This window comes from Gopherus flavomarginatus, chromosome 6 (assembly GCF_025201925.1).
Source record: "Gopherus flavomarginatus isolate rGopFla2 chromosome 6, rGopFla2.mat.asm, whole genome shotgun sequence".
In the NCBI taxonomy this organism is placed as follows: Eukaryota; Metazoa; Chordata; order Testudines; family Testudinidae; genus Gopherus; species Gopherus flavomarginatus.
The window spans coordinates 123,656,126-123,676,718 of record NC_066622.1 but is presented as its reverse complement, the minus strand read 5'-3'; the positions used below and the strand labels follow the sequence as shown (position 1 = coordinate 123,676,718).

At 40.8% G+C, this 20,593-nt stretch overlaps 1 protein-coding gene across 2 annotated transcripts; it reads left to right on the top strand.

Annotated features, from left to right (window-relative positions):
* The first annotated feature begins 425 nt into the window (after window positions 1–425).
* DENND10 (DENN domain containing 10) lies at window positions 426–15,515 on the top strand. 2 transcript variants are annotated; one of them, XM_050959051.1, is made up of 9 exons: window positions 426–606; window positions 3,943–4,139; window positions 6,296–6,375; window positions 7,515–7,663; window positions 7,918–8,029; window positions 8,393–8,493; window positions 11,297–11,404; window positions 12,870–12,964; window positions 13,717–15,515. In XM_050959051.1, exons 1-9 carry the CDS (start codon window positions 561–563, stop codon window positions 13,891–13,893), a joined length of 1,065 nt encoding a protein of 354 aa, XP_050815008.1. In that variant the 5' UTR covers window positions 426–560; the 3' UTR covers window positions 13,894–15,515. The 2 variants fall into 2 exon arrangements, with proteins under 2 accessions (XP_050815008.1, XP_050815006.1); XM_050959049.1 differs by having other exon boundaries at window positions 471–606; window positions 7,515–7,651.
* The last annotated feature ends 5,078 nt before the right edge of the window (window positions 15,516–20,593 follow it).

The following is a 20,593-nucleotide window of genomic DNA, read 5'->3' as shown; positions in this document are numbered from 1 at the left end:
CCGCCGGAGGGGCCCCGGGGCGCGTTGGGGGAGAGGTCGGATCCCCGGGTTGGGGAGAAGCCAGACCCGCCGGAGGGGTCCCGACGGGCCAGGGAAGGCCAGGAGGAGGGGCCCCGGGAGGCCAGGCCAAGCCCGGCTTGCTGGAGGGGCCCCGGTCAGCGCACACGGTTTCAGACGGCCCCGGCCAAGCGAGCGGGGGAAAAGCCCAGCCCTCGCCCGGGCAGCTGCTGCGTCCCGACCCATTAATCCTCCGGGCTTCTTCTCGGGGGCGCCAACCGCCGCGGAAGAGTCTGTGCCCAGCGCGGGGTCTGGGAGGCGGGGCCAGGACAGCGGGCGGGGCCGGGCCTAGGCCCGAAGGTGGTGCCAGGACAGCGGGCGGGGCCGGGCCTAGGCCCGAAGGTGGTGCCAGGACAGCGGGCGGGGCCGGTCTGAGGCGGGGCAGGGCCTGGGCGCTCAGGCGGCAGCCGCTGCGGGGTACCCAGGAAGAGGGCGAGGGGTCTGGGCCGGGCCTGGTGCGCTCCGGCCGGGCAGGGAAGCGAGCAGAACCGGGCAGCAGGAAGATGGCAGAGCCGGAGATTCAGCAGCTGCTAGGCGTGGGGCTGATTGGTAAGGACACCTCAGGGCCCTTTGCCCCTGGTGTATCTACCCCTCTGTGCTGGGGAGGGGCAGATCCGCGGGCTGGCTAAAGGGCAGAGCCCCCTGCCCAGCCCCAGACTCCAGCTCCTTGGCAGGACCCTCTGCCCCTTCAACAGAGGGTGGTGGTGTGGGGGCAGAGGGGCTGGAACTGGGGTACTGCTGCACCCCCTGGCTTGAAGTGGTTTCCATCATATACAGGATTTACAGTTGAGTTCAATAGCTCTCAGCGCTCCTAGGTACGGGGACAGCACCCATCAAACAGTTCTCTTCGAGACACCACCCCAACCTTTCCCCTTCACATGTGGGGCCTGGGTGGGGCAGGGGAAACTTTTCCTCTTTTGTCCAGCTTACATACCTTTAGCATGGCTTTTGACACAGTTCTGCATGAAGTTCTCCTAAGTAAATTAGGGAAATGTGGTCCAGATGAAATTACTATAAGGTGAGCGCTCAACTGATTGAAAGACTATACTCGAAGAGTAATTATCAGTGGTTTGCCGTTAAATTGTATTTAGTGTGGCCCTGCAGGGGTCGGTCTTGGGCCCAGTACTATTCAATGTTTTAATTAATGATTTGGATAATGGAGTGGAGAGCATGCTTATAAAAGTTGCAGATGTCACCAAGCTGGGAGGGGTTATAAGCACTTTGGAGGACAGATTTTACATTCAAAATGACTTTGAAAAATCAGAGGATTGGTCTGAATTCAACAAGATTAAATTCAATAAAGACAACTGCAAAGTAATTAACTTAGGAAGGAAAAATCAAATGCACAGCAGCAAAATGGGGAATAACTGGTGGTAATACTGCTGAAAGATTCTGGAGGTTGTAGTGGACCACAAACTGAAATGAGTCATCAATGTGATACAACTGCAAAAAAGACTAAGATGATTCAGCGGTGTATTAAGAGGAGTGTTGTATATTAGACACAGGAGGTAAATGTCCTGCTCTACTTGACATTGGTGAAGCCACACCTGAAGTACTGTGTCCAATTCTGGACAATACAATTTAGGAAGGATGGGGACAAATTAGAAAGAGTTCAGAGGAGAGTAACACAAATAGAGTGACCAGATTACATGAACAAAATATCGGGACACATGGGGGGGCGGGGCAGCTCCAAAGCAAAAAAAGAAAAAACCCAAACCCTGAGCCAGAATATCGGGACAAATGGCATCCTGACCATACATCTGTCGGGACGCGGGACAAACAACTTTTATCGGGATTTTATGAGAACGTCTGGTCACTCTAAACCAGGGGTTCTCAAACTGGGGTTTGGGACCCCGCAGGGGATTGCGAGCTGTCAGCCTCTTCCCCAAACCCTGCTGTGCCTCCAGCATTTATAATAGTGTTAAATATATAAAAAAGTGTTTTTAATGTCTAGAAGGAGGTCGCACTCAGAGACTTGCTCTGTGAAAGGGGTCACCAGTCCAAAAGTCTGAGAACCCCTGCCCTAAACACAGATGATGAAAGGTTTAGAAAATCTGAATTATGAGGAAAGGTTTGAAAAACTAGACATGAGAAACTACTCTTGAGAAAAGAAGACGGAGACACAACCTGATAACGGTCTTCCAATAGGGCTGTTATAAAGAGCGCAGTTATCAATTTTTTTATGTCCACTGAAGGTATGACAAGAAGTAATGGTCTTAATCTGCATCAAGGGAGTTTTATGTTAGATATTAAGAAAACCTTTCTAATTATAAGAGTAATTAAGCTCTGGAATAGGCTTCCAAGGAAGGTTGTGGAGTCCCATAATTGGAAACTTTTAAAAGGAAGTTGGACAAATATCTGTCAGGTATAGTCTAGGTTTACTTGGTCCTGCCACAGCGCAGGGGGCAGGCAGGACTTGATACTTCTTGAGGTCCCTTCCTGCCATATATTTCTGTGATTCTATAATGGAGGTGTGAACCCCAGAACCGCCCAGCAACTGGTGGCCCTCTGCCCATCCATAAAAATGTGGCTAACAACATATCTCTGCCTCTCGGTATAAAATGCGTTTGGCGATGGACAGCATCATACAAGTGTCCAAGTGTTGCTTGTTTTTGTTAATTATGCCAGTTTATTGTAAATGATTCCTGCATGCAAAAAAGCCAGAACCTGCCCTCTGATACAAACCATTGTAAATATGTGTGGGTATCTGAAGGCAACATTTGTCATGTGGTTGGTACAGCATTTGGGAATGAAGCCTATAAATGCTTAGACAGATAATGTACCCTTTCTATAGCATATAGATGCCATATAAATATTAGATGCTATTATTTTAGTTGTTATTACTTATTGAAATACAAAGTGAAAGTATTGTTAATTGAGAGAGTTTCAGGGCCGGCTCCAGGGTTTTCGCCGCCCCAAGCAGGAAGCAAAAAAAAAAAAAAAAAAAAAGCCACAATTGTGATCAACTCTACTGCTGCCGCTTCAGTCTTCGACGGAAATTCGGCAGCTGGTCCTTCGCTTCAAGAGGGACCGAGGGACCCGCCGCCAAAGAAGCTGATGTGCCGCCCCTCTCCATTGGCCGCTCCAAGCACTTGCTTGCTGGGCTGGTGCCTGGAGCTGGCCCTGGAGAGTTTATCCATTTAGAACTAATGGATAATTTCATAGTCCAAATAAGTCTGTTAGTTTAACAATAAACAGTTAATAATGATGCTTTACCACTTCAAAGCATTGTAACAGTTTGAATGATGGAGATTTTAAATGATGCAATTAAAGGTTCTCTAAATACTTAAGTGCATGCTTATTTTTGAGCACCAAAATAATTCCATTGGAGTCAGTGGGCCTGTTTAGATGCTTAAAGTTAAGTAAGTGGGCAAGGATTTGCATAACTGGAGACAGCACCTTTGAAAACTACAGTTCTTATTTTTCCACATACAGGCAAGTCTCATCTTACGTGCAGTTGGCAGAAACCAAAAAAAAAGAGAAAAACAACAATTTAAATACTGTACCTGTAGTGCGGGTGATTCCTCCCACCATTACACTCAATGTAATTTTAACTACACGCGATTTTCACTTTAAGCATTGACAGCGGAACATAACCCCCGCGTAAGATGAGACTCACCTGTACTCAAAAGCCTCACCTAGCTGGGACTTTGCATGCCAAGAGCAGGCTTTTACAATAAAATGTTATAAATACCTGAAAATAAAAGTTAATAACAGAACCGTGAACAGGCAACTTTAACAGTCAAGGCATGAGTGGGAACTGATATAGTTAGTGTAAAATGGGATGGATGTTAAGCTGATTCCAGTAAACAGATCTGATTAACCAATCAATTTACTTCCTTGCTGCTGTTTGGCATTCTCACAGTGAACATCTTTCCACCATAGAAAAAGACACCAATGGAGATGCTCTGTGGGTATGGTGTTATCCTTCCACAACGGCTGAAATGAGGGATCTATTGCTGAGAAAATGCTGCCTTACAGATGAAAATAAACTGCTTCACACCTTTGTATTTGGCCAGTATAGAAGATCATGGTTCTATATCACAACAGTGGAAGTTCAAGATTCTTCAGTCTTGAAAAAGGTGGGATTGAATCACCAATAAAGCGGTCTAAAGCAGTGTTCTGGGGCCTAGTTCTGCAAATGCTTTACTACTAGCTGGGGTACTTACTAGTGGTAATAGTTCTAATGGAAAGAATGGGGTTGTTCTCAGGAACAAGCACATGCTCAAGAGTAAGCGTTTACAGGACTGGATCCATATTTTGCAGTTTTGAAATTCCCTGAGTATGTTTTATGGTCTTCAACAGTTGTGAACGTTTTAGAATTATTTTTTGCAGATTATTTTGGGGGTTGAAATACACTGTAACCACTTGCTTCTGGAAAATAAGGACAAAGCTCACTGTTTTTCATATAAAAGCTAAGGGCTTCTTCCTGGCACAGGCTTTTAAGCATGAATTCTCATTGAAAACAATGAAGATTTTTGCCTAAAAATCACGTGTGTAGTGTGATGCTAAATCTTGGCAATAGAGGTTGAAAGAAATCTGTAGAGTTCCTGGCACAGTAGGGCTTGATTATTGGTAGTCCCTTCCTACTGAAGTCATTGGGCAAAAATTTTGTGAGTAGCAGATTAATGTACTTTATACCAGTTTGGTATTCTGTGCGTGTGCAAAAGAAGTGTAATATACACTCCCTCTTTGGCCTCTCTATGAGCAGGAAAAAAGGAGGTGTGGCTGGGTAAAAAGAGAGGGGTATATATGCAGCCCTTGAGTTAGCAAATGCAACTCTTTTTGAAATCAACGGGATTGCATCAGTTTCCACTTAAGGGTGAATTTGGCTCCTAAAGCATTAAGGATATCTTCTTGTGGCATGGTTATAAGTTAAAGTAATGGTAAGGAGAACTTTATTATTATTATTATTATTGTTAATCCTAGATATGTTTAGTAATAGCTTCCCTGCTCTTACAATTTGAAGTTAGAACCAAGAAATAACAAAAGAATAACGGACATGGTCATTGTGGGGAGAAAAGTAGTAAAGAAATGGAGGAGGATAAAAGGTGAGAGGGAGAATTTCCATGTAATGATGAAAAGGAGAAAGTTGGGTGCATCATGGAGCTCCAGGCAATGTAGAGGAAAGAAGTTACATAGGAAGCTTTGGAGAGGAATTGACTGAAAGGATAATAGGCTGATATTAGTAAAAGATATAGGCAGAAAGGAACAGTGTGCATATCCTTGCTTTATCTTACATTCTGTTTGTTTTTAAGCAGTTTTCATTACTATAGGATAGACTTTATAGAACTTCCCTTGACTTGTCTATTTTTTTGGCTGTAAATACCACCTTTCCTGTTACATCCCCCCTCACCCCCTTCTTTTCCCCTCAAAGTTAAGAGATTAATTTTGCACTTTTACAGAATGCCACTTACACCCAGTTTTCTGACCATCTTATGCTATCTCTAATATGTCCAATGGAAAGGGTTTTGGACAGTTTGTTAGATATTACAAAAATGCAGACATAATGCTTGGGACCCAGGCTGCAAAATTAGTCTTTGAACAGCATTGTTATAGCTCACTCATTATTTATAGCTAAAATAGGTTTTTCATTGTTGCATTCTCTACATTTCTGCTAAAATATATGTCTATTTTAAAATGTACCAAAGTCTCTGTTTTGGTACATGATTTATTGTGCTTTTCTGAAGGATTGAATTGTATGTGTATTCATCTTTATTATTGATAATTGAAATATTGCAGATGCACTTTCATTTCTTCTGTACTCTGACATTAAGGTCCCTTAATAAGTTGTTGTAAGAGTAGTAGCATTCCTTATTAAGCAAAAAGCATTCCAATGTGGTGATTTCTCCTGTCCTTCTCCCACCCTCTCCACCTCCCCCTTAGAACCCCCCACCATGGTTCTGTCCTCCTCCTCACACTATTGTAATCTGTCATATCTGCAGTAGGAGGTTAATGGGGTGGGGGCAGGTAACTGTCTCATGTTTAGGGGTGGGGTTTTTTGTTGTTTAATCCAACAAATATTGATAACTCCAAATCAGTGAAAGTGGATCAAGTCAGAAACCATTAGCTGTGTCTTTTTTCCTGTATATAAATGAGATTTACAGCTGTCTCATACTCTCCTGGTACTGTAATGTCTTGTATGAGTGTTGCATTAAATTCAGTAATATAAGCATTACCTGAATTAAAATGGAAGTATATAAAACAACCTGCATGTTTTTTTGTGTGTTTTGGACAGGTGACTCACTTTTCTATTGTTCTGACTGCCAAAGATTTTAACCCGGAGAAATATGCTGCCTTCACTAGGATATTGTGTAGGTCTGTATAAAAGCTGTATTTAGTGCAAATGTTTAAATACTTAGGTCTTGCCAAACTGGGAGGCTGAACGATACATGTTGTCTAACAATATGAATGCTTGCTGGGATTCTGTATTATAATTCGTTATTCCAACTCTGTAAAATCTAGGTCTGTGATTAAGTACAACTGGCTATTTTGTGTCCATGTGTTAAAATTAAGAACATAGTCAAATGTTCAACATATGTTAATATACAAATAAAATTCTTAATTTTTCACAGCTTTTTTCCCCCAAGAACATGTTTTAAAAATGTAATAAATTCTGAAAGAGCCTCTGATCTTTCTGTTTCACTATAGCATTAAACTATTTAGGTTGGTTGTGACTTGTTTTCTTTGTGTGTGTATCTTATAAGGTGGAGGTTATTAAGATTTACTTATAAACTGATAGTCTTTCTAAATGATCTGAAAATTATAGTTGAATTTAAAAGTAAATGTGACAGTAGCTTTGTAGGGTAACTAAAATGGAAGATGGCAGCTTAGAAACATCCACAACACTATTTTTGAAATAATCTTTTTTGAAGCTTTAGGTGTGGTGTTCCTACATCTGAATTCCTTTTGCCTTTCCCAGAGGAAACTTACCAGTAGCTCAGAGGAAGAGAGATGATTAACAAATGGATATTAAGAGGGGGGAGAGTTTCGTTTTTCTATGTACAAGGGACAGACTGAGTCTTTGCATTTGTCTCATGTATGCAGGTCGCCTGTCAGCTGTACCTTTTTTGCTAATGTTTCTTTGATAATCATGAGGTAACTGATCATATGATCGGTATTTAAAAATCAGATGAAGAATATGAGGCATTTTGCCCTTCACAAAACAAATCTTTTATGAATCCACAAATATTTTGTTTTTTGGTTTTTTTACTTGTTTTATATTGAAACTATTGCTCCCATTCATTTGTGAAACAGGAAATCCTAATAAGCACATGAGTTGACCACAGATCCAAAAACCAGACAAGTTTTTGTGCTCATCTGACCCAGTCATGTGTCTTAAAATCAGAATTCTTCCAAATCAGTGTTTTGATGATGCCATAACCTTTTCATATGCCTATCTGTACTGTTCACACCATCATAGACAAAAACTAAATATTTTCACTTTTTTAATGCAGAATCTACCTGAAGCATGGGAGTCCAGTTAAAATGATGGAGAGTTACATTGCAGTCTTTACAAAGGGGATCTGCCAGAGTGAAGAAAATGGATCTTTCCTCAGCAAAGATTTTGATGCCCGAAAGGCTTACCTTGCAGGTTCAATCAAAGGTTAAAAATAAATCTATAGTCAACTGATTACTTCTATCTTATTTAAATATGAAATCCACAATGCCATTCTGCAGCCATATAAAATAGATTTATATATCAAGTTCCAAATTCTGTTCAGATAAGTAACTAATGTGAACTGTTTATATATATATTCTGAGTTCAGTGATGTCTGGTGACTTGTCAATAATTTTTAAAGAAATATTGCCAGAACATACGCTTGTGATACTATAATGTCTTTCTTTCCTGTCTCGTAGATATAGTATCTCAGTTTGGTATGGAAACGGTTATCCTATTCACTGCACTGATGTTAAAGAAAAGAATTGTTGTATATCACCCAAGAATAGAAGTCGTCCAGGAGTTTACCAGGTACAGCACATACCTGTAAATAAAAAGGCAGTAGGCCCTGATTCTGGAAAGTATCTATGTTCAGGAAAGCACTAAAGTAAATGCCTACAGTTAAACATGTTCATCGGTCCCATTGATTTCAGTGGAACCGAAGTATGCGTTTAAGTGCTTTCCTGAACGGGGACCTTAAAAATAGAATGACTACCAATAATATAAGGGCCTTCCATTCTCTGTGTATGTCTGTATGCGTGCTCTCATGTACAAGAGATTCTTAATGTCACAAAAGCTATATTTCTCTCTAAAGCTTTACTGTATGAAGTGCTAAGTCACCTATTAGTACAAGAAAAATATACTTAGTTTCAAATGCTAACTTCACTTCCTTAGAACTCTACCTGCTTTAGTGTGGCATCGACAGGACTGGTCAATTCTTCATTCGTATGTTCACCTAAATGATGATGAACTGGAAGCATTAAAGACCTGCACAGGTAGTAATAAATTATCAAACTTTGTTAATAATGTTAATTTCATCTGCATTGGAGCAACATCCTCTAGCAATAATGTCATGAAAAATCTGTTGCTATTTCCATCATAAATTCATTTTTAATTCTTTACATCTGTCATAGAAGTTAGACTGTATGTTTTTTCTTTTTTAAAAAAAGCATGCGTTTTACATTAAATTAAAGATGAGATAAATAGTTTTATTAGTGGTTCCATCAAGATGGATTGTACTTCCTCCATCCCCCCAAGCTACTGTAAATGAATTCCTTTGGCTCTATCTTCTTAGCAACTAGTCATTAGAGAGTATTGGAATGTAATCCGGAACCAAATATCACAAATTGTGGGATAGTTATTACCAAATAATCTTTTGGTAATCTTTCTGGGGCCTCCTAGTGGAAATGGTCACACAAAAGGAAATGAAGAATTAATCTCTCATCTGCTAGAAGCTGCTCGGCTATTTGTAGCCTCCTATAGGGAAAAGAAAAATAGTCCAATCATTGGGAAATGGTTGAAAAAATATGGGAAGTTGTGGTTACAGAAAAATTTTTAATACACCGATTATGTATCCAGCAAAATACACAGAGGACAGATAGATATGTAGATAGTTAATTACCTTCTATTCAGTACGCAAATTAAATTCTTCAGAAAACTCAGCACACCTGTTCAATTTTGTCTGAATAGTAGCATTTGATACACATATTTAGCATACCTCTTCATAGAGATTTCACTCAATTAAATAAAATTGCTAGGAATGACATAGGTATTGTAATGATGCTCACTCTGTAATATGGTAACATCCTGCTAAATAGACCAGATTCCTGTATAATGTCTCTTTAAATAAAAACTAATTGTTGTAATGATTATTTTATTTCTGATATTTACATGGCAGGGATTTGTAAACTTATTAACTTCCTAAATAAATAGGGGCGGAGGGGGGAAGGAGGTAGGGAAGTAAGCTTGTTTCCTTTTGATGTTGTTTTGGGACAGATGGAATGAAGGACTTAATGCAGTTTTACAGGAGGGGTTGATAACATGCCTTCAACCCAAATAAGATTATCTTCAAAGCACGTATGTGGTTAATGATTCATTTTTCTTATTTTTTAACTACAAAAAAGTAACTCAAAGTAATAGTAGGTATTTCACTTAAATTAACAAGAAGTAATTCACTTTAAAGGTTGGAATTCTATCCTGAATGTGGCTGTTTATTATAGTCACAAATGGCCTCCCCATGCTGGAAGAGTCTGATTTTGTGATTTCTATTGAGTGTATATGTTATACAATACATCAGAAGACTGTAAGCTTCTACCTTCCCTCCCAAACTGGACACAACAGAGTGAACGAAGGATTTAGCAGTATTCTTAACCCTGAATTTCCTTACTTTTGTCCCTTTCAGATAATCAGTTTTATAGTTAACAAGTATTTTTAATGTTTGTTTGACTATTTTACCACTAGTGTATGCCTGAGCTCATCAAAATCACCAAACCAGACTTCAATAGGAAACAGCTGCTATAAGGGAAGGCATACTGAGATAAACCTAGCTGGCATGTTGTAAATCAGAAAACGTTCTGCTGCCATTACCATTATATTTCTGACTCTCATAGCCGCTAAGTACACTTTAATGGAGTCTCTTAACGTATAGACCAGTGGTCTCCCACCTTTTTAGGCACAACATCACTTTCATAATTTAAGTTCAACCAAGGATCTTCTCCAAAGCCCCGCCCTGCTCACTCCATCTCTTCCCCTCCTCCTCTGCCGTCACTCGCTCTCCCCCACCCTCATTCACTCTCACTGGGCTGGGGCAGGGGGTTGGCATTCAGGAGGATGTGTGGGCTTTGGGCTTGGGCTGAGGGGTTCAGAGTGTGGGAGGGGGCTCCAGGCTGAGCCTGGGGCAGGGGCTTGACGTGAAGAAAGGGATATGGAGTGCTGGCTCTGGGAGGGGGCTCAGGACTGGGAGTTGGGCTGCAGGCTCCCACCAGGGAGCAATTACCTCAGGTTGCTCCCGGCTGGCGGCACAGCGGGGCTAAGGCAGACTCTCTGCCTGCCCCGGCCCCACTCAAGCACGTCAGCACCTCCTCCCCATCACGAGCTGGGCCAACCCCCCCGCACCCTGCCAGCCAGTAGTGCACCATGTGGCCACACCACTCCCGGAAGGGGCCAACACGCCCCCGCGGCCCCTTGGGAGGGGAACGTGACTCCGTGCACTGCCCCTCTCTGCAGGCATTGCCCCCGCAGCTCCCATTGGCAATAGCTCCCCGTTCCCAGCCATTGGGAGATACAGGGGCAGTGTTTGCAGGCACGAGCAGCACATGGAGACCCCTTCCCCCAGCTGTGGTGGCATGCTGGCTGCTTCTGGGAGCAGTGTGGGGCTGTAGCAGGCAAGGAGCCTGCCTTAGCGGCAGCCCCTCTACACCACAGTGGCCAGAGATCATGATTGACTGACGAGTCTCCAGGATAGTGACTGCTGCTATAGACCTTCATGTATTTCACCTTTGGAAAGTGAACACACAGTCACATTTTGTTTTGTTTTGTTTTTTGGAATATTTTGAGTAGCAAGAAAGCTTTGAAACTGAAAACATAATCTTCCTTACTACGTATACTGTTTTGTTCTTAATTTTAAACTCCAGAAGTCAAAAAATATACTAGGTGCCTATTCAAATGCCCAAAGAAGTCAGTTAACTTCAATGGGTGCTTGAGCAAGTCCTTAATTTTAAAACAGATTTTAGTTTACACTACAACTTTTGGTTTTCAGTTTTTAATCAGAATTTGTCTTGATAAATCTCTACCACCTAGGTTACATTGCTGGATTTATAGACTCCAAAGTGAGCAATAGACCAGATCTATATGATGTGTGTGTGAATTTGGCAGACAGTGAAATTACCATTTCCCAGCAATCAAAAGGTTGGTTGGCAGCATTTGTTTTTGTTTTGTTTTGGCGAGAGGTGGTGGTATTTGCTTTGTAACTCTGAACATAGAGCCAGATTCAACAAAATATTGGTCCTGTTTCCAGGCTAGTTATGAGAGAGCAATTATTTTAGAGCTTTCATAGTACTTCTCAGCTGGAGCCTGGAAGATGTTTGGTGAATCTGGGCCATAATGTCATCATGTGTAAATGCCTAAGTAATGGAATTGGAGGAGGGTGGTCTGGTGTATAATACACAAGTCTTAATTTAAAACATGTGACTGAAACATTTTATATTTTCATAAAGTTACATCCTAAACCATGAGTGGGTTATGGATCCAGCCCAGAACTAAGCCCTTATAAATGATGATTCCCATTTTCCTACCCACTGAACTTCGGGTTTTGTATCTCCTACCAATGATCAAGGGGAAATGCTGCTTGCAAAACTCTCAATGCATGAAGGATAAAACCTTTAGAGCAGAAGGAAATCTTAACTTGGTTTTACTAAAAATGCACAAATTAATTCGTCCATGGATGTCAAACAACAGATAAAGGTCATGAGGAGAACTCATAATTTGGCTTGCCATCAATTTACCACATGGTAGTTTGTCACTTAAATGCATTTGCACATTTCACTACTAAAAATTCATAGCAATTCTTTAAAACATTTATCAGCTCTTATTTTTAAAGTATAAAGAAAAAAGCCTGATCTTGGTTAACCTTGATTTATCTTTACTTTTTAGTTCTTTATATAAAAACTTCAGCATACTTTCTGGAAACTAGCAATCAACTTATCTGTAACACCATTATAGGATCTACAATATTTTGTCTAATTGTACCTCTGCATATTAATTTTATCCCAGCAAAAGCAAGAAAGAAGATGTGATGGGAATACATGAAAATACGATAAAGTTCAAAGTACATTTTAGTGAAAAGTTCTTGTAGGCAGTCCTATTATTCTTCCTCCTACATAAATATTTTCAGGAAGCTCCATTAAAAAGAGCATATGAGTAAAGGTGAGAGGTGCCATTGTTACAAATGCTAGTGTCCTGCTACTACTGTTTTTGAATGAAGGGTGCTATATGTGCAAAATATTATATTCTATATGGGTTAGATCAGTCCTTCTCAAAGTCGGGCTGCCACTTGTTCAGTGAAAGCCCCTGGTGGTCTGGGCCAGTTTGTTTTCCTGCCACATCTGCAGGTTTGGCCGATCGCGGCTCCCACTGGCTGTGGTTTGCCACTCCAGGCCAGTGGGGGCTGCAGGAAGTGCGGCTAGCACATCCCTTGGCCTGTGCCACTTCCTGCAGCCCCCACTGGCCTGGGACGGCGAACCGTGGCCATTGGGAGCCGCGATCGGCCAAACCTGAGGATGCAGCAGGTGAACAAACTGGCCCAGACTGGCTTTGAGAAACACTGGGTTAGATGATCAGTATGAATGCATGATATATTTTTTCTACTCCCCAGAGGCAATGACAATGGGAAAATTGCACAAAGAAATTGGCCAACTCATTGTTCAGTCTGCAGAAGATCCAGATAAATCAGATAGTCAAGTAATTAAGGTTAGTCTCTTTTATGTTTAAATTTCTCCTTTCGTTAACATTTTATTTTAAAAAAGAAAAATACCATAATGAAAGTTCAGGCCCTGCTTCCCCCAAAGTCTATTGATCTGTTGCAGTCTCTAGTTTATACATACCACTATACATTGAAAATTTTAAAATAGTTCTATCATGACCTGGTTATAATAGTGTATGTAAATAAAGTAACTAAAACAGTGTGTAGGCACTTCATGTTGAAAAAATTCCAGGCATTCCTCTGAATATATTTCACTCATATGAAAATAAAATGATTTTACAATGGTATAAGATTTTATGATCAGTTATTTGCTTCACTTGTTCTATAACTTCTTGGAAAAATTCATAGCTAATATTTTTAAACCCTGAAATATGCTTCTTCAGATTTTAAGATTGGGCTTCAAAGTGCTGTTTTTTCCCATTCCCACACCAGTAGAGTCTGTTAGCTATTACACAATTGCATTGCGGTAATAATTTTGAAATAAAGGTGTTACACCCTGTGAAATGCTGAGAACTCCCAGCTACCCCTGAATTAAATGTTCAGCATCGCACATGATCAGATCTGAAGAAGGAATATTCCAAAATTCCTTTTTTTTGTTAAATGGTATATTGATGCGTTCTGACCAATTATTTCCCTGTATACTATTTGTGTTAGTATCTTATACAGAGGTGTTAATAATGTTAAATAATGTTCCTAGTACTCTATTCATGTTTGCTTATTTATCTATTCTTATTTTAAGGATATTTCACTGAAGACAAAAGAAATTTTGACTAATCTGGCATCATTTACTGAAGTTTCTGATGATGGTGAGAAACAGACACTTAACTTTGGAGCCCTAAAACAAAAGCGATATCCACCAGCTACAGAAAACTTTCTTTATCATCTAGCAGCTGCTGAACAAATGCTTAAGATCTGACTTTCTTGATATACTTCACTGTTGTGGACCAATATGAAACTATTATCTTTGCCATAAAACTATGACTATCTGCTACTTATATAAAAAACTAAAGGTAGCAAAGAAAATGTTACATTTTAATGATGTAATGCAAAATATAGACATACGACCCAGAACATGCAGCTACACATTAGGACATATTTCTAGTCTTTTTACTTTTCCTTGACTTTGACTTTATACACACAAGGGCAGATACTCAAAAACACAGCCTGAGTTGGGCACCTGATTTGTGTTTGTGCCTTTGAAATCTTCCCCCTTACTCTGTAACATTATAGAACTGGACATACTGGTATAAACAAATTGAAATCAGATACACTGAAAGTAACACTGAAAACTGGAAGATGGTTAGAGCAGTAAAACTATACCTGTTTGTCTTGTTGTGTAGCCATAAAGTAACAGGTTTTCAGTAAGCAGTCTGAAACTAACTTTGCTTTGTAATCTTCTGGGAAGAACTTGAATTCTTTGTAAGGAAACCTACTTTTTGAGCCAAGCATCCAATGTTTCTGCAGAAATGTCCATGAAACCAGTCAAAAGGTTCTGCAGTAGCACTTTTGTTATATGAAAAATCAAACGTTTTTTTTTCCTGGCCTTTGCACAGATGGGTGTAGCATGTGGTTTTACATAGAGATTTTATACTTACGATAAAAAATTTAGTAATCCATATTTATACTATTAAAAATTGAATGTTTGGTATCTTGAAGCTGTAAGAACTCATAATTAACTATGTACAAGCAATATTAATTTGAGATTTTTGTTTATGTATTGTAAAATAAGGAAGTCTATTTTAGAATATGGATAAGGAATTAGGTATCTATATATAAAATAACTACTTATTGCAGTTAGTCTGAGAGAACTGCTACAATCCCCTATTTTCAGGGGTATATAATCCTACTTCAGATATTTACTTGAGACAAAGTTTGCAATTAGTTTAGACACAGAAGCATTTTTTAAATGAATGGCATATTGACTGTGTTTTGAATATCAGTACTCTCTGACTTTTTTCCGTTTGTATAACTTAAGGAGTGTTTTTTAATAGTCCAGATAAGTTTAAAGATCATATAGAAAGAAACACAGTTTGGACCTGAGCCTTATGTCCATTGAAGTTAGTCTTTCCACTGAGTTCAACATGTTTTGGATCAGGTCTTGAGCATCTCTATAACTACAGGGTTAGAGTGAAAATTTCTTTCCATGGATTCTTCAGAAAAAAGCAAGCTTTATTAAAATAACATGTAGTTGAAATAACATGCATGGTTTAGGATAACTCACAAAAAAACAGAGTTCTCATTTGCCAACTAAATATTTGATATTTGTTCTCTTTTACGTTCAGTCTGGGAGACTCTAGTTGCAAATTTCCTTATTGTTTGTCTCAAACCTTTCATTCTAATGTTTTTGTATGAAAACAAAGAAACTTAATTTTGCACTTCAGGAATTATACACATAGCAAAGTTATGCCTATAAAAAAATGATTTTTTTTTCCTGAACCCCTTGCCCTGTGTATTTCATGTAAATTGTGCTTGAATAGTCATGGTCATCAAGTCACAGGCTTCAGCTCTTTAATTACAATAAAATAATAGAAATATTTAGTAACGTGGTAACTTAAAACACTTACAATATTTCAACCACAGTGTCTAATTTAAAAAGAATTGTGTTGCCTTTTTATTTATATTGACTGTACAGCAAGGTGGTATAAGCAAACTCTTGTAATAGATGGGAGACAGAATTTCAATGAAAGGTGTGCAAAATTAGGTTTAAATTCCCTCCTACCCCCAGGTGATACACTTATCCTGTGAGGAGAAAATTGGGCCATTTGCACTTGTATGAAGTAGTGCATCACCTACATTACCACAACCTTGATTCCATACATAACCAATGTAGATCATAACCGGTTTGTTTTGCTAACTTTCAAAGGGACGGATGGTAATGTCCTCGTTGAAATTTAACTTATTCTTTCTATCTCCAGAAGTCAGTGAACTGTGTTCCGCTAGAGCAGTATCTTTCTTCGTAATGGTTTTTTGACATGTACAGATTTCACAAGGGTTAAAAGGAGAGTTTGAGTGTGACTGGTAGAAACAACAACCCTTTGTTAACCAAGCGTGGTTCTGTGCTGAGAAGTGACAGTATGAGACTCCAGGTTAGTGCAGTAGTTCCCAAGCTTATTCTGCTGCTCGTGCAGGGAAAGTGCCTGCGGTCTGGGCCAGTTTGTTTACCTGCCACGTCCGCAGGTTTGGCCGATTGTGGCTCCCAGTGGCCACGGTTCACTGCTCCAGGCCAATGGGAGCTACTGGAAGTGGCGGCCAGTACATCCCTCGGCCTGCGCCACTTCCAGCAGCTCCCATTGGCCTGGAGCAGTGAACCGCGGCCACTGGGAGCCGTGATTGGCCGAACCTGCGGACGCATCAGGTAAACAAACTGTCTCGGCCTGCCAATTTGTTAATTACCTATACAAAAAACTGTATTAAAAACATTAATAAAGTTGCCAAGTCAAGCACTCCAAAGTTAGGAAATGTCATTATTAAGGTTGCCTGTGCATAATGCCCCCTTCTTTGTATGCATAATACTGTCTTTACAAGACGTGCTATTTTTTCCACAGGACCCTTGCCTCCTCATTCAATGCACAGAACTTAAGGAGCAGCTATTGAATATTTTATTTCCTCCTCATTGTTCAATTTGTGGCCCTAGGCCTTATTTACTGCACACTATTCAAACCCTGCTCTGAAGAATTAATTTCCTCATGGGATTTTCTGTGGTGCCGAACAATATAATATTTGAGTGCTTTGTAAATATTAATTTCTTTTCACCACACCCATCTCAGGAGAGGGGGAATTTTCCCCGTTTTTTAAAGATGGGGAGCTGAGGAACAGAAAGAGTAAGGTCAAAATATCCACTAATTTTGGATGCCTAAGGAGTGATGCCTGGTTTTTCGGAGTACTTCATATTAAATAGCACTTTATAGGTTCAAAGTACAGTTCCCTTTGTCTTCAGCGGCAGCTGTGAGCACTCAGCACTAGTGTAAATCAGAATCTAGGCTATCAAATTGGACACCCAGAAAATGAAGAATGCACAATTAGTGAATACCTGAGAAAAGTTTGTGAGTGACTTGAATAGCATCACCTAGGAACTCTGGCAGAGGCAAGGATAGACTCCAGCTCTCCAGGGCAGCATTCAGCTGCCTTAACCATGAAACCATCCTTTTGTCTTCCTGTAACCCCGTGCCATCTTCTGCCTTATCCACTACATACTTTCCAACCTGGTATCCTACAGACAAAAATCTCCTTCACTACACAACCCTGTTCCATCTCCAAAGCAGGTTCATCCTGTGTGAAGGGGGTAAATAGTTTGGGATCATGTAATGTGAGTGTCTGATGATGCATATGCCCAAGGGGGCTTTATACTGGTATTTTTTTAACTTTTGAGTGTTTGACTTTGCAATGTTAATGTTCTTTAAATGTTTGTGTGTATAATTTCATAGGCTTTTAAAAAAAGCAACCCAAAAAAACAATTTCCATCCTCTGGCATCATATTAACATTCATATAGTTCATCAGCAGGGTTAGAGCCTTTAGATTCATCACACAGACCTTTGAGCTGACAAAGTAAAGGATAGCAGTAGTAGGTTGTCATCATGCATTCAGACCAGCATAAGAGTGGGGATGTGACACTTCTGCTAGTGGATTTCACAGATATTTGCTGATCGCAAATGAATCGTGAGACTCGGGAATCTTGGATTCCAATCCAGGCTCTGGAGGAAAGTGTGTCCCAGTGGACCCAGATGCTTCTGCCCATTTCTTCTCAAGCACAATGCCTTCTGTCCCACTCATACCAGTCTTGTGTTTTTCACCACCCCAGCTCCTCCTTCCTGTCACATTCTCCTCATCGATCCAGCCCATCTCCACTGCTTAGGCTTCTCATCACAGTCTCCTTGCCCAGTAAGTTCTAGCCTCAAGCTTCTGGATTCTCAGTCCCTTCCGCCCCTGTACTAGTTTCATTGGCCAGCCTGTCCCCCACCCCCTCACTGGGGTCTCCAGTCAGACCTGCCCATGTTGCCTGCTCCCCTTGACTCCCAGTCTCCTCCCCAGCTCTTTGTCCAATCTCAATATGTGTCTCCCTTGCCCCATGTCTTGTTCCAGTCTCTACCCAGCAAGTCCCAGTTTTTCCACCTCCACCTCAGCTCCTCATCAGATCTATCTATCTCCCTCCACATCACCTTCTTTCATCACCTCAGTGGTTCTCACTCTGTCTTGTCTCCCTGACTGATCATCTGATTTCAGTCTCCTCCCCTCACCAACTGGCTCCCAGTTTCTCCCACCATGTTTATTCACACATTAATTGGCTTTGAATGCCAGCTTGTCACAATCCCTCTCCTCCCAGTCCTAGACTTCTTGCCAAGTTTGTCACAGTCACTCCTGCTCCCAGTTACTTTGCCTACCAATCCCAGTCTCCCACCACAACTCTTGGTCTCAATTTACCTCTTCCCCACCAACCTCCAGTTCCCAACCCCCACCCCCCCCACCCCAACAAAAGCAGGTCCATCTCTTGACCCCTCTGCACATGAATCAGGAACCTTTCTCCCCCCATGCTGTCTGGGTCCCCCAGCGGGCCACTGAGAACACAGTAGAGACAGCGTCCCTGGTTGTTGAGGTCTTGAGACCCAACATGTCATAGCAGACCAGAGCTGCATTTGTTGGCTAAGTCCTGCTCAGCCCCAACCTGAAGCATGCCCAGGAGGGACAGAATCTTCAGGGAATTTTTGCTGCTAAAATGTAAATCTCTAGTGAGCGTGTACAAATGCAATTTTTCAAAGACATAAGTTGGCCAAATTTAGGGAGATTGTCATGGAGATGGCAAAAGGACACATCCTGGACACAAATGGCATCCCCTGCCAAATTTCTAGTCCTTGCATGGGGGCATTAGCTTTTCAAACAAAAGGTTGCCAGAATTTTTTAACATTGCAAGTCAATCAATTTTTCCCTCATTCTTGGCAATGGCTTGGTTGTTTTGGCCAAAATTTTCCTATAGTCTGATACAACACCTGGCATGGAAGATTTTAGCCTAAATGATTAAAGTTCGGCACAGTTATAGGCAACTGAAAACAGTGTTTGCGATGTATTGGGCAACTTAAATAATAGATGGTTCTTCCAGCTCTGCTAATATTATGAGAGTAACTTTCCACACATGGAGCTGCAATTGTATCATTTAGCTTAAATTATTAGGGACTGTAACATATTAATGTGTGATGCCAGAGGATTTTAGTCTGTTTAGAATTGCCAAGAGTAACTAAATTAATATGTTGTCTTCATCTTTGTGTGGGTGTGTTTCCAGTGGATTCCTGCAGGGATTGATTCTTGGCCCTTTGCTATTCAACATTTTGATCAATGATCTGGAAGAAAACAAAATCATCACTGATAAAGTTTGCAGATGACACAAAAATTGGGGACGTGGTGAATGGTGAAGAGGACGGGTCACGGATTCACAACAATTTGGATCACTGGGAAAACTGGGCACAAGCAAACTGTGCTTTAATACAGCTAAATGTAAATGTATACATCTAGGAACAAAGAATGAAGATCATACTTACCGGGTGGGGAACTCAGTGACTCTGAAAAAGATTTGAGGATGTGATGAATAATCAGCTGAAAATGAGCTTCCAGTGTGACACTGCAGCCGAAAGAGCTAGTGTAATCCTGGGGATGCATAAACGGGAATCTCAAATAGGAATAGCGAGGTTGTTTTACCTCTGCATTTGGCATTGGTGGCTGAAATGCTGTGTCCAGTTTTGGTGCCCACAATTTAGGAAAGATATTCATAAACTGGAAAGGGTTCAGGGAAGAGCCATGAGAATTATTAGAAAACATGCCTTATACAGATTAGCTTAACAAAAAGGTTGCATCTGCCTGGGAAACACGCTCTTCAGTCATCGACCCCGTGCCGTGAGGACAGGATGTAAGTCGAAACGATACGTCGACTTAAGCTACATTATTCCTGTAGCTGAAGTTGCGTATCTTACATCGACCCCCCCAGTGTAGACCAGGCCATAGAAACTCCTCCACAGACTTAGAGGAGCTGTTCACATTGTCACCTTTTCTCCCTACTGTAGATACACATGCTGAAGTTGCTTGAAACAATAACAATGCAGGAAATGTGCCTTCATTCTCTTCTCTGGAGCAGTTTTCACATGCAAGCTAATTTGGATGAATACAGTCACTCTGTAGCAACAACGATTTATTTCTAACCCCTCTGATCATAGGATCAGAAAACCACAGCTGCTGTCTTCTTCAGGTCTGACCCAAAGCGCACGGAAGTCAAGGGAAAAGACTCCCTCTGATTTCAGTGGCTTTTGAATCTGAAGAGTGAATTTCAGGGGAAGTCCCTGAGGTTGGTTCTGTAGTTTGTTTCTGGACACCCTCTACCTGAACATCTTCCCAATTAAGTTTAAGCAAAGTTGTGTTATCATCAGCATTGTGCTGTTTTAAAGTCATTTCATTAACCAGTAAACGCAACTTGACTCCCATACGTCACTTATTTTTTATCCCTTGATCAAGTCTATTGACTTCTACTTTTTGTGGGGATAATCTTGTTCTCACCTTATATCCTGGGCTCAAAGTCAGCTCCCCAGATGAAAATATAAATACATCATTGCTACCTCAGCAGCAAAGAGTCCTGTGG